Source organism: Fomitopsis serialis, assembly GCF_022376445.1.
Source record: "Fomitopsis serialis strain Sig1Antser10 chromosome Unknown B0H18scaffold_39, whole genome shotgun sequence".
Taxonomy (NCBI): domain Eukaryota; kingdom Fungi; phylum Basidiomycota; class Agaricomycetes; order Polyporales; family Fomitopsidaceae; genus Fomitopsis; species Fomitopsis serialis.
In genome coordinates this window covers 129,258-146,469 of record NW_025954999.1, presented here as the reverse complement: position 1 = coordinate 146,469, position 17,212 = coordinate 129,258, and the positions used below count along the sequence as shown (strand labels likewise).

The 17,212-nt window shown below is 56.0% G+C and overlaps 5 protein-coding genes across 5 annotated transcripts; 2 read left to right on the top strand and 3 right to left on the bottom strand.

Annotated features, from left to right (window-relative positions):
* Positions 1-485: 485 nt before the first annotated feature.
* Positions 486-5,928, bottom strand: B0H18DRAFT_1011057 (uncharacterized protein). Its single transcript, XM_048028964.1, has 17 exons — positions 5,772-5,928; positions 5,278-5,751; positions 5,189-5,232; positions 4,841-5,006; positions 4,549-4,778; positions 4,321-4,490; positions 4,089-4,267; positions 3,110-4,006; positions 2,288-3,055; positions 2,112-2,240; positions 1,845-2,051; positions 1,677-1,788; positions 1,617-1,644; positions 1,411-1,561; positions 1,296-1,356; positions 1,067-1,247; positions 486-1,025 (listed from the first exon to the last, which is right to left on the bottom strand). Exons 1-17 carry the CDS (start codon positions 5,815-5,817, stop codon positions 855-857), a joined length of 4,014 nt encoding a protein of 1,337 aa, XP_047892688.1. The 5' UTR covers positions 5,818-5,928; the 3' UTR covers positions 486-854.
* A 308-nt stretch (positions 5,929-6,236) lies between these two features.
* Positions 6,237-9,358, bottom strand: B0H18DRAFT_1011054 (carboxypeptidase S). Its single transcript, XM_048028963.1, has 14 exons — positions 8,700-9,358; positions 8,513-8,611; positions 8,348-8,451; positions 8,224-8,292; positions 8,118-8,175; positions 7,973-8,066; positions 7,838-7,918; positions 7,664-7,783; positions 7,283-7,611; positions 6,911-7,209; positions 6,755-6,856; positions 6,573-6,698; positions 6,471-6,520; positions 6,237-6,409 (listed from the first exon to the last, which is right to left on the bottom strand). The coding sequence occupies exons 1-12, from the start codon at positions 9,038-9,040 to the stop codon at positions 6,616-6,618; spliced, it is 1,779 nt and encodes a 592-aa protein (XP_047892687.1). The 5' UTR covers positions 9,041-9,358; the 3' UTR covers positions 6,237-6,409; positions 6,471-6,520; positions 6,573-6,615.
* Positions 9,359-9,668: 310 nt separating this feature from the next.
* Positions 9,669-11,122, top strand: B0H18DRAFT_1011050 (ribonuclease III domain-containing protein). The gene is made up of 4 exons (XM_048028962.1): positions 9,669-10,214; positions 10,269-10,501; positions 10,555-10,672; positions 10,726-11,122. Exons 1-4 carry the CDS (start codon positions 9,732-9,734, stop codon positions 10,975-10,977), a joined length of 1,086 nt encoding a protein of 361 aa, XP_047892686.1. The 5' UTR covers positions 9,669-9,731; the 3' UTR covers positions 10,978-11,122.
* On the bottom strand, positions 11,111-12,683 carry B0H18DRAFT_1011049 (uncharacterized protein). The gene is made up of 5 exons (XM_048028961.1): positions 12,508-12,683; positions 11,900-12,439; positions 11,674-11,824; positions 11,507-11,636; positions 11,111-11,438 (listed from the first exon to the last, which is right to left on the bottom strand). Exons 1-5 carry the CDS (start codon positions 12,622-12,624, stop codon positions 11,279-11,281), a joined length of 1,098 nt encoding a protein of 365 aa, XP_047892685.1. The 5' UTR covers positions 12,625-12,683; the 3' UTR covers positions 11,111-11,278.
* Positions 12,684-13,793: 1,110 nt separating this feature from the next.
* On the top strand, positions 13,794-17,020 carry B0H18DRAFT_1119774 (uncharacterized protein; the record flags this gene model as incomplete). Its single annotated transcript, XM_048033984.1, has 13 exons — positions 13,794-13,889; positions 13,947-13,985; positions 14,036-14,093; positions 14,148-14,305; positions 14,358-14,491; positions 14,543-15,212; positions 15,263-15,581; positions 15,631-15,971; positions 16,035-16,242; positions 16,410-16,419; positions 16,471-16,553; positions 16,605-16,661; positions 16,713-17,020. The coding sequence occupies 13 exons, from the start codon at positions 13,794-13,796 to the stop codon at positions 17,018-17,020; spliced, it is 2,481 nt and encodes an 826-aa protein (XP_047892684.1).
* Between the last annotated feature and the right edge of the window lie 192 nt (positions 17,021-17,212).

Below are 17,212 nucleotides of genomic sequence, written 5' to 3'. Positions count from 1 at the left end.
CGTGCGGCCCATCTATATCGGAAGCTTTTGAGACTAAAGGACCACTGAGTGGAGGAGCGTCTACTTGCATAATCAGCTGTAGGCTCCGAGTCCAAGGTACTTAGTAGGTCTTAGTTGCACCCTGTACAGTGTGATAGACACGCTCTTGAGTCGATTTTCTTTCCCATGTATCGCGCTAGCGTATCATTCTTGGTTGTTTCGTTGTGAATTCAGGGATAAGTAGACGTGGAGAAAGGACAAGAGCGCGATCGTCCGACAATGTCGCAAGAAACGCGGTGTCTCGATTTGGCATCTGCCCAAGCCACAATTTGGGCGCCTAACAGTACCGCCGGCGCCACAACTCAGTCAAGAATCCCCTCCTTGAACTTCGCCTCCTCCCCCTTTTCCTGCTAAATCCAATTCTCGTGATTTGGTCGACGTGCCAGTGGATTATGCAACCAGGGTCGGGCAACGTACATGCTTCGCTGCTCATAAAATATAGTGCAGTGACATTAGTTGGTCGGCTCCGAATCGATCAGGTCTTGCCGAGTCGACAACGAGTTGAAGTTAGAGAGGTCGAAGCAGCACAATGCGGGACATTGGGATTGCTACTAATGCTACATGCCGTCTGGGGACTGGCAGACGTTACGGATGTGCACCATTGAGCTGATCGAAGCATTAGGACCCGGAGGGAGAAGAGTGTCATGCAGCTGATATCCATTGCCCTAGCGGCCGGCTCGAGGGTATAATGGTTGGTCCGTGTTATAGACTTAGCGGATGAAGTATGGTGAAGTACAGATACGTGAAGGTGAAAAATGCAACAGGATAATAGCGATGCCACATGATATATACCAACCACGAAAGCCATATGATAGTCATATTCGCTGCCGCACTGCGGGCTGCGGGTGTCCGTTTGGAATGAAAGGATGTGCCCCTTCGCCGCTGCTCCGCGGGGGTACGTACGAGTTCGACATAGATGCCGGCCGACTGGGTACTTGCCCGATGAACGGCTGGCGCTCTGGCGGTGACCAGTCTTCGTCGTTGGGCTGCGCTTGCCGAGGTTGTGGTGCTGGATAGGCGGCATGACCTGCGCTTGCGATGTCGACGGTGGTGGCGCACCCGAGGGCAGTGGATATGAGAACGATGAGTGCTGCAATGCAGGGGCAGACGGCGGCTGTCGTGACTGCGGCTGACCGTTGCGAATTGGGTTATCCGATGGCGAAGACACCAGCGGCGGCCGGTCCTGGAACTGAGGGTTCGTTTGCGCTCTGGAGAAGGATAAGCATCACGTCAAAAGCGTTATGGAATGTGCGAACCTTGGGGGCATGGAACGCATGTCTTCGGGGCGTGGCGTGCCCGGGTTGAAAGGTGCTGATGCTGTCAGTGGGACGTGAGGAGCGGTGTGCGTCCACTAGCTTCAGGCGCATGTACGTTCGCACTTCTTGAGGAACTCCTTGCTAGGCAGATCCAGGCTGTTGGCGAAATAGTCCTGGTCTTGCAGAATCGGGAGGAATTCTTGGGGTACGAAATAGAACTCATCCTGATTCTCTAGGAGAGCAGTGATACTCGGATCGCTCCGAAGCTTTCGTCTCGCACCGCGTCCCGGCCCCGAGAGTACAAGATGCTAGGACAATTACAGTCGCCAAGTTGGGCAAGTCCATCTTGCTCCCGTCTCCGTGTCCAAATGGGCAAAGGACGCAACCCACTTCAAGAATACAAACAAGACTTCCATAGTGTCTCTATGAGCCTTCGGTAGAATGAGCGAGATTAGATGTAGCATCCGGTTACGTTCTTGCTCAGTGGGCAAAGCTGTTTACGATGAGGTTAGAACCCAACGCGACAACGACTATCCAGGAAAAGCATACACTGCGACGCTATGAACAACTTGTGCAGCTTGAATGTCATCAACGGATCCGGCAGTTCGCGGAAGAACTTCTTCAGCAAAGCAGCCAGTTGCACCGGATTATCTTGCGTAAAGTCTACGGAAGAAGGATCCCGGTCGATCGCTTCGATCACCTGATTGAGTCGCCTGATGTTGCCATTTCGCCGGAAGATACCCTCGACAGACATATCTACAGATCGTTGTCGACGTCAGCGCCGCATCACAAACGCAATTTCGGATACTGTCTTACCCATTTGCCGCATGGACGAGATGACATCCTCAACGAAGCTAGGTATCTTGACCGCTGCACGCGACGCCCCAAGCAGTGACTCCGCACCCTCCCTTTCGACGAGAAGTTCCAGCGGTACGCCGAAGATGCCTAGAGGCTGTTAAGCGATAAACTTCGTGCTAGCTCTTCAGACGTACCTTTCTTCTTGACGTTCTTTTTGTCGTTGCCCGGCTTGAACAGCCGATTCCAGAATGTACTCTTCTTCATCTCTACCAGCTCGAGGATCTCCTCCAAGTCAAACTGATCTCGAAGCGGGGACCGTTGTAGCACTAGCACGGCGCAGTGTTTGACGACGGCAAGCTCTAGCGTATTGAGCTCGGCGATGAACGGGATGGAGCTCTGACGAGGAAGTGAACGGCGCTGCTCCCGCGCTTGTGCGGCCTCCACGATTTGCGGGATGTCTGCCAGGGTGATACCGTCTTCGATACCACCCACGGGATCGTCGACGCCTCCAGTAGGTGATGTTGGTGCAGAATCATCAACAATCATGACACCCGTGTTATTGCGCGCGAACGGAGGTCTGAGGACCTGCCCTTGCGGGTTAGTGTCGATGGTGCCAGGAGGTATCCGCGAAGGTTGTTGGGAGGGTTGTTGTTGTGGGGGTTGTTGTTGTGAAAGTTGCTGCGGCGACCTTTGTAGTTGTGGCTGCCTAGATGGAGAAGGTGTGACTCCGTGAGGTGTTGCCCGGAATGAATGCGATGGGACAAGTTCGTGTGGTCGCTGTGTGGTCACGACATCTGCAGGTTGTGCAACCTTGCCCGTCGGACTCTCGACCACTGTCGATCGCCTCGGCACGCGAGCAGTAGCAGATAGCTTCCGATCCAGATGTACAGACTTCAGTCTGTTGATCTCGCCTGCATCGCGGTAAGGATCGTCTTCTCTGTGGTTTCCGATTTGACTCGGAGCTATGCAACAGGTAAGAGAAGTGACTACGTGCTCTAAAATGACTGAAGACGTACCAGGAGCAAGCTGGACTACGCCGCGCTTCTTCAGGAGTACATACAATCGGCGAAGCGCCACGTTGAGCAGGAAAGCGTACTGCTCTAACCTTGAGACGGCCTGAAACCCACTTCGACAGCCGCTATGACCATGCTCGGTGCAGTAAAGGACGATGGGTACAGGGCCAAAAGAGCTCGTCTCCTTCACCGAGTCAACCTCATAGATGAAGAAAGCGACATTGGCAGGCGGTCGCCGGGCTGTCGACAACTTGGGGGTGTCCTTGTCCTTGTCCCTATCATCCTGAGACTTCGGCGGAGCAGGTTCCTTTGGGGCAGGGACAGCGGCAGTCTTTCCGCAAGTGGAGCATTGTACGCAATGTGAATGCCACCTCTGGTAAGTGCCTAGCCGCACGCAATCCTCCTCGACGGTCTGGCTGCACTTCACGCACAGATCAGACGGCGGATTGACGACATTGACCTTCGACAAGCCAGGATCTCGAGGCCCGCTCGCGAACGGTGATTCGCCAGCGTTCTCTGGGGCCAAGCTCCTGAACCCAAACGTGACGCCTTGCGTGCCGAAGTTGCCATCACCCTCCGCTGGCATCATGAGCTCGCCGTTGGCCCGTTTCATCATCCGCTTCGCGCTCGGGCTCCCGCCCTGCACGGCCAGCATATGCAGCTTGTCGAGGAAAGAGGTGAGAGCCTCATGGACGTTTTGTTCTCGTTCCAGTTTGAGAGCGCCCGTAAGGGCAATGCGGATCAGTATCTTAAGGTAGTGCGCCAACCCGGTGACAAGTGCAAGAAGCTCTTGCGTCATACCCATGCGACGCGCCCCCGTTTCTTGCGTGTGTGATAGAAGAGTGAACAGGTCGACGGTCTTCCGACATAGCATACGAGCCTCGCGTACGTGGGACATACCTGAGCGGAAGATACAGGCGCGCCAGAAAGCGGTGAGATATGATCAACTAATGGCGATAATATACGGATGCTCTAGACTCACCCTTCTGTTTTAGACGCGCAAAATGCCACTCCAAGTCGTCGATAGTAGCAAACAGCACCTCTACATGGAGGATGAACTTCTCCGCCATCCGGATCGCCTCGAGATACTGGCCATTGCTGACTTGCCGCAACATGTCAGAGATACACGCTGCGCTCGACTCCTCGAACGCAGAAAGGACGCTGTGATCTCGGTCAGTGGGACGCCACGACCGTTGACCCAAAAATGATCTCACGTCCAGATCCGATACACTTGCTGTTCCATTTGGATCTGCTTATCCTTCAGAGATACGGCTGTTTCCGTCCGCTCCTCCTCTACCCAAGGCGGCTCCTCAGAGTTTGGTACACTGTCATCGCCACTAGGTGGCAAAGCAGGGCGACGGGCGACAACTTTAACATTCCAGAACTACCGAAGTCGGCAGATGAGCAAGACAGGATGCGACTTGCGATTCAAGGGGACAGACCTTATTAATCATGTAACATTCCGGATGCCAGCATTCGTCCCGCATGTTGCGATTGATCTCGACAAACTGTTTGAGGATAGCGCTGTTGCAGCCTGCACATTTCGTCGCGAACCGGGTAGAGTAGTGATAGTGGCAGTAGACATCCCCTTCGTGCTCGTAATACGAGTCTTGTGGACCAAACAATGTCGGGCAGACAGAGCACGAGAAATGCTCGACATGGAACTTTTTGTCTGCAGGGACACGAGTCGTCAATGGGCGCGGGATTCCAGAAGCATAGCATGAAGGTACACACTGCACGCAGTTATGTAACTGCCCCGCAAAGCCATGCCACACTTCGCACATATGAGATTGAGGCGCCGGAAATAGTCCCTCTCACATAGCGGGTGCTGCTTGCCGTCGGGCCCATCGATTGGAAAGAACTTGGAAGCAACAACTGTGCCACAATCCTGAGTGCGGACCTGTGAGCATCAAGATGCCGATCAGCAATGCACAGGTCACTCACCATGCATTTGAAGCAATTTAGATGGAATACTGTACCGAGGGCCCGCACAAATGCACCTTGCATCGCCTTCCCGCAGGCGGAGCATGGTCTGCCGAGAAAGCGGATGTCAGAACACCGAAGCGAGAAGTAATCGCAGACGCAAGAGTGCACGAGTTCTGGTCGATGCAGGATAATCACGGACACTTACGTAGACGCGGCGCTGGTGCTCGTATGCGCGGTCGATGCACCCGTCCCACCACTTCCACCAGGATTAGAGCCCGACGAATGCAGAGAAGAGTCGGAGTGAACGCTTCCCGGTCGCCCCTTCCCATTGTCTGAGTGATCGGAAGACGATTGGTTATGAGAGTTAGACGTCCCCGGAGTAGTTGGGCGACTGGCAGTCAAGTAGCCCTGCGAGCGAGCCGAGTACGGGTCGGATGAGGCGGGATCAGCGACAAGAGTCCGAGAGCTCGAGCTTGAGTGGTTGAGATCCTCGCTCCGAGCATGAGGGTAATCATCGCGGCTGGACTTTCGCTGTTGATCTGAGTGGTAAGGGGTACTGACGGTCGAGGCTCGGTGCGGCATTCTGGCTCGCTCTGGGGGCTGAGAACTGCTGGTGGGAGAGGTAAGGAAGGACCCATTCCGAGGAGAAGACGCGGGCGACTGCTCGCGCGGCTGGGGGGGAGGAAAATCCGAGGCCATGTAGGCTAAGGCGGAGGGATCTTGGATGAATGAGAGTCACCAGCGAGTTGCTGCATATGACGGCCCTGGCTGGAGTAGCTGCTCATAGATGGCGGCGCCGAGAGAGGCTCACCAGGGCCGTTGAGGAGAGTCGGAGGGGGGTGGGCCGGTGGTTGTCGTCGTTGCCCACGGCGAGCACGAGGGAAAGCAGCAATACTGGAAACAGCACTGGCAGAAGCAGCGACCTTGGCGTGACACAGCCGTGACAGACGGCAACAATGTGACTGTCACTTTAGTCTCGTGCGATGAATCGGCGCTTACTCACTGGCATCGCGACTCACTCGTTTCACCGCCAACTGTTACTGTTACGTGTCAGAACTGATCTCCCAATTTTCGCGGCGGGTATGTATTCACACAATAGCTCTCTGGGGGGGCCTCGGCCCGTCTCAATATACTAGAGCAAGTTTTCCGCAAGTAGAGTACACTGAACGAACAATATTTCAACACCAATATATCATATTGTTATGGATGGCTGCCGGCTGAAAGCCCTGAAACCACACTACGACATCTTGTGTGGAACACGGTCATGATTCCCAACCACTCTAGTACAGTGAACCTCCACCTCGGCGGAGCACGGTGCCTGTGCAGAATACATAGAGTAGCGTCAACGGGTTTTTGTGTTGATGGGCTCAGGAAGCTGTGAGTATTACCAAATTCAAAGCGAGATTGGACAATGACGATCGACCCGGAAATTCCAAAGCAACCGCACCTCTGCAACACGACAGCGTCGTACAGTTCTGGCATCACTGGGCAAGCGGGTAGGCCCTGCCTTTCATTCATACATCTTCTCATTTCGCAACAGATACCCGACATTTTTCAAAGTAACAGGAGCGAAGTCAATGCGTTCAGAGTGCAGTCGACTCATCGGCGTTGAGGATCAACGTCGTGAAGAACCGTATCATCTCCACGAAATTCTGCGCGTCGCAAGCTGAACAGATTGAGTTCAATCATTATTCAGGGCCATCACGAGCACAAGAAGTCCACCTTCATTCACTGTGTGCACGCCACTCAGCGCACTACCACTGCCAGTATTGTAGTGGGTGTAGCGGAAGATGTGGGGCGTAAGCTTCCAGTAATACCGTGTATCTGACCCGGGCATCAGTCACACTGTCGACATCCTTGCTCTCCGCTCTGACGTACCAGTGTTGCCAGACACGATACTGGGAACGACAGTGATACCGTCCTGAGTCAGATCGCGATGCGCGTTGAACGTCGACTTGATGGTGCCCGAGAGGAGCTGGTAAGGCGCCGCGTCCGCGCCCGTTGGCGTGACAGGGGCAGGTTCCAGCGCTGTTCCCCATGCGTCGCTGAGCGCCAGCGACCCGTAGGCAGGTGTATCGCCCGTAATGCTTGATCCGAACGCGGTAAACGACAAGTTAAACTTTGCGGCGAGGCCCTCTAACGTCGCGATACTGTGCTCCTGGACCACGCTCACAGAGCTGTCATTGTCACGTCCCGTCAGCGGTGTCTGTACGGTGATGCATGGTCGATGCCAAGACTGGTGTCACAAACCTGTCAGACGCGATACGGTGGTTGATGACGGCCATGGCGTTCTCAGGGAGGGCGTTCGACTTGACACCACCGCCGATCACGTCGATAGCCTGAGTGGTACCAACAAGCGCTTTGAATGCGAGATCTTGGAACAGCTCGTCCTGAGCCGCCTTCAGTGCCTTGTCGGACGAGCTAGCCTTCCTCATCGCGCTTCGAAACGAGGAAGGCAGCTCGGGGGCGTGAGCTGCGAGACATTCAGCGTGCCAGTACGTGGGGGTTCCCCGAGAGAGCTTGGCTTCAATGGGATTGTTCTCATAGTGGACAAGGAGCTCAGCGAGCATGCCGATAGTCTGTCAATTGTCATCAGAAAGAGTAGAGCAGGGTTGTCAGTATGACCCATACCGTATGGGCAGGCGGAACACTAGAGTGGCCTCCTGGTGCCGCTATCTCGACGCGCACATCGATATAGCCTTTCTCCGCGACAGAAGGGAGAGCGAACGTTCCCCCGTATTGCTCGGCGATCTTGCCTGCAAGTCAATGCCTCAACACGTTGAACCTTAGGACTACAATGCATACCGAACCTCCTTCGTCAACCAGCATCGCGAAAGCGTTTTCGCCATATGTCGAAAGCAGATATTCGCCAAGCGCAGACGCGCCCTGAACGAAGTAAACATCAGCATCATCTCAAAGGTAGACAGATTGAGTACGTACACGGCGGCCGCTAACTTCCTCGTCAAATCCGAAGGCAAGAACGACCCCGCGAGTCGGTTGGAAGTTACTTTCCAGCAAAAGTTCGACAGCCGTCCTAATCAAGGTTCTGAGTAGGGTGTAAACTGACCAAAAGCGAGAGACATACAAGATACCGATGAGACCGCTTTTGTCATCCCTACTGCCACGACCCCAAACAAACTTGCCTGAAGGCTGTGTCAGTTGGATTAGTGATAATGGACTGAAATTCTGACCATCGAAATAGCCCGAGAATGGTGGATGCGTCCATGAATCGTAGGTGTCAGGGTTAACAGGTACAACATCTGTTCAACACAATTGAGCCCTGCTTTACGCTTTGACGCAATGATGGTAACCTACCCTGGTGTCCCGTCAACAGGAGAGGCTTGAGTGACTCATCCGTGCCTTTCCAGACGTATACTAGGCCATATGTGTTGACCTTGGTGAGCTCCAACGTGGCATGGCTGGAACAAGACCTCAAGATTTCAAACACAGTGGTAGTGAAATGTGAGGCAGTATGCTTACGCTTGAGGATACGCCTTCAGCAAGTAACCGTGGAAGGGACCAAACGATTCCCAGCGAGGGTCCTCGCCGATGGGACCCAAGTCATCGTAAGATTGCGTGCTGGGCCAGGAACATTAGGGCTGATGAATCATAATATCACTGTGTCGGTCACTTACGGGATACGTACAGCCCCGCCCAACAACTCGACCGCCTGTGCAAGAACTCGTCCGTGCTATACGTGTTGGCTAGGGTCTTGAACAGCCCCGCGTTCTTCACCGGGCTAAGGGCAGTTGCCTGCGAGCACAAGGCAGCCGTTCCTACTTCGGGCCCATCCCAGAGTGCCAGAATACCGTCACTCGCAGGCTGGAAAGTGTAGCAGACCGCAGACGCGAAGACAAGAGTGAGAATCCACTTGAGAGAAGCAAGTCGCGAGAATGAGCGTCGAGGGCTCTGAGCTGGCTGGGGAAGCTCAGACGGCTGAACACGTCCCTTCTCTCCGAACGAAGACATGGCGAAAAGTCGAAGGGGGATGGATGCGCGCCATCCCATGGTGCATAATTATACGTTCGCGGGGGAAGTGGGACGCATGGTGTTCCCGGGCGGCAGTTGCGGCAATGCGTCCTTCCAGGGCCCAGCGATAAGACATGTTCGTAGAACATATGAACGATGGCGCGTCTTTGAGTGCTTGAGAGATACCACCGGCTGACTCCCAGGCGTATATGGTTGATCCTCGCATGGCCTCCGACTGAGGATCGGAGTCAGACAAAGGGGCAGGGGAAGTTAGGCAACCACGATAATACTGGGTAGAGTCACAAGAGAATATTGCATCGTGAATAATGCCGTAGCATAGTTGTGCGCAGGTCGTGCGGCGGGCTGTCTCGACTCTCTGTTAGAGCAGCAGACGTCCATAGATCGCTCGTATCACGTGACTACGCGATACTCAGACCGCCTCGCATGTCCCTACTCATTGCGCGTTCGCATCCATTGTCCAGTTTCTCCAACAGTCTCAGGTATGTTGGGCCGGACGAGCATAGTTATGCATAAGTACATTACTGTAAAAGCTCAACGGCGCTCATGACAGCAATCGCACAGACGCTAAGACCCCGGAGACGTCCGCCGGAGAACAGGGTGCACGCGGTCCCGGCTTGAGCAGGATCGGGCATCGAATTTTTGGTCGCGAGCCACCGAGCACTCGACTGAGCGCGCACGCTGGCGGACGTCGACGACGACGAGCAACCCGATGGGCTATGTGCAGAAACGGCTGGCTTCAACGGCTGCAAAGCTAGCCGTGTCCCCCTCCCACGTCTATGACCTCTCAAAAAAAGCTGTCGCCTCGTCCTCCAGGGACTTCTTCGATGCGCAGACGTGGGCAGCGCTGCAGCCCCCTCCCGAGTCCGCCGTCACCGCGTTTGCCCACCGCATAGGCCTCGCAGAGGTCCTGGGCTCCGCTGATGTCGTCCGGCAAGCATGCACACATCCCTCCTTCCTCCCGCTCCACGCAAAACACCATCCAAACCAGCCACAACCCACCACGAACGCGAATCTTGCCACTCTCGGCAACTCGCTGCTGGGTCTGTTCGCGACGGAGCACGTCAATGCGACGTATCCCCATCTGCCAACGCGTGTCATGAAGGCTGCTGTCAGTGCCTACGTCGGCGGGACGACGTGTGCAGCAGTAGCGAAGGAAATGGGTGCAGCGCCCTTGCTCCGGTGGCATAGGATGGTGCGTATCACACGACATATTGGCAGGATCCTGCTCATACAGTGTTGTATCAAGCCGAACACCTTGACAAGACCAGCGGTCTTGTATCCCGATGCTCTCAGCTCCGTCCCGCGCGCTCTCACTGGACTGGTATACAAAAACCGCTCTCTGCTGTCCGCCCGCAAATTCGTGCAGAAATTCTTCCTGAGTCGTGAAATTGACCTGCGGAACATGATCAAATTCCGAGACCCTCGAATGACGCTGTTGTACACAGTACAAAAGTTCGGGAGAGAGCCGCCAAAATCTAGGTATGCCGCACTCTTTGAATACTCTTCTACTACTAACCCATTGGCATCTGTAGACTGCTGAGGGAGACCGGACGATTCTCGAACTCTCCCATATTCGTCGTAGGCATTTACTCAGGCGCCGACAAGCTTGGCGAAGGATTTGGCAGTTCCTTGAAGATGGCAGAGTACCGGGTTCGTTTTCGCTCCTATCCCTCTTCTACCGTTCCATTGACCTCGCGTGCTAGGCGGCGGAGGATTCCTTGCACAGACTCTACCTCACACGACAACCGCCACACTTGGTCCAGCTACCCACGTCGGCATTCCCAAGCGGGCGGGGCAACATCTACGAAGCCAGTGGCCCAGAAGGCTCATATGTAGCGGGCACGATCGCGGACTCTGAGGTGCTATTCGGTAGTTCGGGGCGGACGGGCGCTGTGATGCCCGGTAGACACACCATTGAGGGAGATGAGGAGGGGGATATAGAGGACATATTGTAGTATGCATGCAATGCTCATAATGCTGATAATACTGAGCCCTCGAGTACCGTGTCCTGGATGTCTTCGTTGCTGCATCCTCGATCCTTTCGTCAAGCTGTGGACAGGAATGAACGGACACCACGCCGTCCTTTGTCCGACCGTCCACGCTCAATTAACTCTGATGTCGGCATGCATTGAGCACTGAATTTACATATGTACAAGGGATACATGATCGATAGAGATACAGCACATTTGTTACAGAGTAGATCTCACGCCAATGGACGAACCGCACATGCGATCCACTGAGCGGGAATGCAAACCATCACTTTTTGACAATGGTCATAGTGAAGCCGTTCGAGACATTGGGCATGCGGACAACCGCAAGCCCCCTCTGACCAGGCCGCTGGAATGGGTTGAGTGCAATCGGGTAGTCCTCGCGCGGAGTGCAACCCGGCATGCCTGCCAGCCACTGCGGGATCAGGCTACGCTGGTGCTCCGTCGACTGCTCCGCATACTCCGTCACCGCGAAGGGGATGTTGAACATATGCACCGCGCGGATGACGGGATCCATTCGCCGTAGGAGCCCAGACCTGCGTTGCAAGCGACGAGTGCATCGGGCTTGCCGTCGTAGTCGGGCGTCCAGTGCTTTTGCTCGCCGGACAGGTGTACGCTTACGGCGCCTGCGCCGAGCGCGTCGGGGGCGCGATAGGTGTAGACGGGTTCTGGGCGGCGAGGGCGCCGGGGATTTTGCGGGGGCTTCGACGAGGGCTTTGACTGCGCCGCCGAAGAGGACGACCTTGAGATCGTGGTACGGGAGCAGTAAGGCGAGTTCTGCGAATCTGTTCCAAGAGTTAACGTTCATTTCCATCTGGACAGTGTCGCGATGAACGCGGTACGCACAGCGGAATGTAGTTGAGCTCAACCTCCGCTCCGGCAGGTGTACATTCAGCGACACACGCTTGTCTGCCGACCCAGCCGCGGGCTTCGTGATCTCGAGGCAGCGCACGAGCATTTGGTAGACACTCAAAGGGACCGCCATCAAGAGTGCCGCGGGAGAGTCCAGCGGCAGGCCGCGCCATTTATACCAACTGCGCCAGTCACTGATTTCCTCCGGAAGATCAGTGACGAGGACAGGTTGCTTAGCAGCGGAATGTCCAAAGTCGAGGTATGGGATGAGACGCGAAGGCAGCTTCCAGCCTTGCTCGTCCGTCAGGTGCTTCTTCCTGAGCAAGTCGTTCCCATCGATGAAATTCTCTACCTTGACCAGTCCGCCGTATGTCATGTCTCTGCCGGCACCAAGCGGACCCATCTCCGCGTGCGGCGCTTGCCCCCCGCGATGGGACCAGTAGCCGTAGCCGGAACTCCCGAGGACGTCAAAGCGCGCACGCGCGATGTCGAGGTTGAAAGTACCATCCGTTTCCAGGCGGCCCCAAGGGAACATACGGATGATGGCCTGTGTCTCTGGCAGCCTCTCCATGTGCCGCTTGAGAACGCGAAGTATCACTCAAGGTCAGGCCGACAGAACATCTCATCAGATGGAGTAACAGGTACCTTGTTATCGGCACAAAGCTGCTTGTGCGTGAGCTGGATCTGTGCCACTCCGCGAGCACCATGGTTCCAATAGTACTTGCTGCACTGCAGCGGGCGTTGATAGAAGTGTTGGTCCATTTGCTTGAGGCACTTACCTCCTTTGAGCACAAGATAATGGCTTTACATTGACCGCAACGCATGGCCTTTTTCGGGAGTCGGATAGCTGCGTTGCAAGCAATACACTGCTCTTGTACTCTGAGATCCACAGATAGTTCAGCATCCATTCTTGATGCACTGTGTTGCGCAGATATCTCACCCAAAATCTAGATGAGGGGGCATAGGGCCCCCTCGTTTTTCTGCGGCGATCAGTTCCTTCGCTCCTTTGCGCGCTATGGCGAACATATCCAGCCCGCCCTGTCGACGGAGAGCATCAAGTTGAGCTCTTGGAAGTCCGCCAAAATCCATCTGAGCCTATGCGGAGATCGTATGGATGTAGATGAAGTCAAGGAGAGAGGAGAACAAGGGACTCGCGATCGCGATGCCTGGACGGCAAGAATGCGAGCAGTTCGACGCGTTAATTGGCGAGAGCACGTGGTGGCGAATACATAGTTACCGGATTCAGGTAAGTAAGTACCAGGGCAAGTACTTGGGTACTTAGTGGCACAGGGTGGCTGGAACTCAACTCATCACTTGAGTACTTGTTCGAACAAAGTTCGGACGTTCAAGGCCTTCGAATATGTATAAGTAGCCATGGGCATGCGCGCCGGCATGTTGCGCTGAGCAGCTGCGCGGCGATCTTCGGTCGCCACGCCCGCAGTCAACCCGCAGTGTGCACAAGCATGAACGAGATGCGCGCAGCAGGATGCGCGTCAACGATGATAAGTTGTGATGCCGCTCAGCGCCAGCGGTCGACTCTAGATTAATGCTCTTCAGCAAATGTGAGTGTTGTAGCGGTATATGTAGCACTCAGCTGCCGCGGAGACGTGCAGATGGCATCTCAGTCGAAAGCAGCACTTGAGTGACACAGCGATGAAAGGAAGAGCCGGCGCGTGCGCATTGCCCTGTGTGAGACCTCTGAGGCGACGGGACGGGCACCGCCACCACCAACCGCCACCGGGCGCTGCTATATTTCGAACAACGTACCTCCCCCAAACCTCCCGTCTCCTTTCATTTCACATCGCCGGTACTGCACGCTGGCCAGCGCGTGTCTAGCCAGTATACCACGAAGTCGCAACGCCATCTCCATCTGTCTTGAACACTGACCGCCAGCCACCTGAGCCCGCTCTGACACCCCTGACGAGCCCACCATGGCAGTATTATCTCTGCCGTTGTCGTTCCAAAATTCGTTCTGGTCGCAAGACTACAGGACAGGATTAGAGGTGCTGTACTCACAGTTGGAGAAGGTATGCAGCTGTCCTGGTGATTCGTGTCATTGCTCAGCTAGGCCGTGTTATGTGCAGGGAGTGCTCGAGAATGAAGAGGTCGTTGCTTTCGTACGCGTAAGTGCTCCAACACTGAACAGCACACTCTCGAGACTAATCGTGCTCAGGCGCGAGCGGCAGCAGAGAGCGCACTTGCGGCGACCCTCAGCGCTGCGGGACCTGCAGGTGCGGCTTACTTCTCTACGGTACGCGTCATTCCGCTGACGACGCGAGGTGCAGGCAAGGCCTTCGCTGGCGACGACGGGGCATCCCTCCACGTCGCGTTCCGTGGCTTGAAGGAGGAATCCGTTGCCCAGGGCAAGGCGCATGAGGCTATAGCGATCGAACTGCAGGATGGCGTCGCTGCGCCCTTCGAAAAGTGGGCGCATGGGTATAGGGTGAGTGTCATTTGCTACAAGTGACATAGCGTCGCTCATGCGTATGACGCAGGATCGTCTGTGGAATAGCAGACACAACATGCTTGACGGGTTCATGCACGCGTACGAAGCCGCCCAGGGTGATGTATCAAAGTTGAAGAATGACTACCTCAACAAGATGCGTCGCGCCGACGAGGCCGAGGACGAGTACGTCTTGCATTGCTTTGGGTTCTCCGCCTCGCCTGACCGTTCCTCCAGCGCCCGTTTCGCGCCCATCTCACAGCCAGTCGGCGACAAGTTCACCACATCGCCGAGCATGCAGCCGCGCGACAAGCCGCGCTTCCCCTCGCGCACACCGACGATGACCGAACGTCTCTCGCAGCGTTTCAAGGAGCTCCGCCTCCAGGCTGGCCGCGCGACCTCGCCAGAGAAGCCCGAGGTGCACTTCGACGCGGGCACCGATGTGGAGTCGGAGAAGGGTACGCCGAAGATAGACAAGGGCAAGGGCCGTGCGCTCGAGGACGTCGCCTCGCCGGAGCGCATGGCGTCTCCGCCGCCAATGTCGCCCCCGCTGCCCCCTGCACGGCTGAACACCAACCCATTGCCGCCACCCCCTGCGCCGCCCATCCTCGTCGCCGGGCTGGAGATGGCCCCTACGGAGCTGTCCGACCTGCTGACGCGTGCGCGGGACACGATGCCGCTGCGCCCGGTGCGCTTCCCATTGATTGGCGAGTACCAGGACTGCTTCAGCGGCGAGGAGTTCGCGACGTGGTTGAAGGAGAATGTCAAGGACTTCAGCGGCAGCCTCGACCACGCGGCGTTCGCGGCCAAGGAGCTAACGGAGAAGCACAACCTCCTCCGGCGGGTCGGCGAGTTTGGCAACGACTACGAGAATGCTAACGATGCATTCTACCAGTTCAGAGCTAAGGTAGGGTGCCGGACGTCTTGTTCCGACGAGTCACTGACCTATGCCACTAGGCCTTCGAACTGGGCGCGGCCCCCGCACCCGCTGAGAACGCTGTTTCCCCGATTCAGAAGACTCTGTCACCGATGGCAGAGGCAGTCGCTACGCACACCACTACGTTCGCGTCGCTGGTGTCGAAGGCCCTCAATACGAACGGCAGCGCCGAGCCGCTCCACATCCGCACTCGTAGAGAAGCCGAGGTTGCCGACAGGGAGTATCGCGTCGCTGTGCGCAAGCTAGACAGGCAGCGACTCGGCCTCGAGGAACGGGTCGAGGAGACTCTGAAGACTCTCCAGAAGTGGGAGCTTGATAGGCTGCGTGCAGTCAAGACCGGTATGTATGTCCACATCACATCGGCGTATCCGTACTCATGTGCGTCCAGTCCTTCGTCAGTATCAGACGGCCGTGTCCAAGCTTGCGAAGGCGTACGAGCCTTCCCTCGAGCGATCGAATGTCCTCATCGACTCGTACACACCGGAAGCCGACCTCAAGGTCTTCATCGAGCGACACAGGGTCGGGCCCTTCCGCCCCGAGCCGCGTGTCTACGAGTCTGTGACACACGACGAGTCCGACGTCGTGTTCGGCATCGACCTGAGACGCTGGGCTGATAGTGCTATGTGGCCTGGCTTTGAGGAGAAGAAAGACAAGCCGGACATCCCACCCGTGCTCACCCTCATGCTCAGCTCGATTGATGCTGCTTACTCGAGGCTCCCTAGGATCACGGTAAGTCGAGGCACACACTACGCTATGTGCGTAGTGCTGAGGAGTGTTGACAGAGAAACGAAGACTTGGATCTATGACGTGCCCCTTCCCGCGGTCCACCACATCAGGGAAGCCCTCAACGCTATCCCGCCTGAGCAGCCGTTCCCGGATGACATCTTGGCGAAATATGACGCCCTGTTCTGGCTGGAGCCATCAACTGTGGGCTCTGGAGCTCATCCCCCCGTTGGGACGTATGAAGGCTGGGATGAGCTGCGTAAGCTCTATCCTACGGGTAAGTAATATTGACGCCACTCTAGGTACTTGGCTAACTAGTTCAATAGTTGGTTCCAATTCAAAGGCGGAAGAGTCGCACTCGGAGGAGCAGCACATTTTGGATTGCAGGCCGCTCTGCAGAGACTCCCTCGCGTCCATCTGCTGACACTTGATGCTATCGTGAAGCATCTGAAGAGTACGTGTTTGCAATCTGGGTTTATGTGGCACGCACTGAGCATCATATCAGGCTTGTTGCAAATACCCCCACTGCTGAAGCCGACGAAACTAACGAAGTCTACATAACGAAACTTGCATTGACGATGGGCAGAAGTAAGTCCACCTTGTAGACCTGAACATCCGCGTCTTATGGTATCATTCCAGCCATCCTCCGACCTAAACAGGAGACCGAGTTCTCGATCCAGGACCGTCATCCGACTTGTGAGTATGATAGCAATATATCATACACCGATTCGCTGATTTGTGCTGTAGTGTTGTTCATGGACCTGATCAACAAGTACGATGCGATTGTGCCGCCGGCCATCGAGCGCAAGAAGCGTGAATCGCAGCGGAAGATGCCCGTACGGCGGCGCACGCGGCCGGTGGACATGCGCATGAGTCGTAGTCGGATTTCTGCTGGTGCAGACCTGAAGGAACTGCATGCTCAGCAGTTGGCACAGCGGTCGGGCGTGAGGCTCTCAAAGGGCTCTCCGCCTCTCCCTCCGCCCGTTCCGTCACTCCCCACGGTCCCAGCAAGCCCCATGCCTCTCAGTCTGAATCACAGTCGTCTTCAATCATGAAGTCTGCGGAACCTGGGAGACCTTGCCCCGCCTCCTCCATCGATTCCGCCTCAGCCAGAACCATCACTGCCGGTGCAGGAGGTCCAGAGCCACGTACGCTAACGTCCCTCCGCCGCCGCCTCTCTCCAAGACGCCGACACCGGAGATGCCTGCAGTCCCGCCCCCACCGCCTCTTGAGAAGCCTGTGCAGCC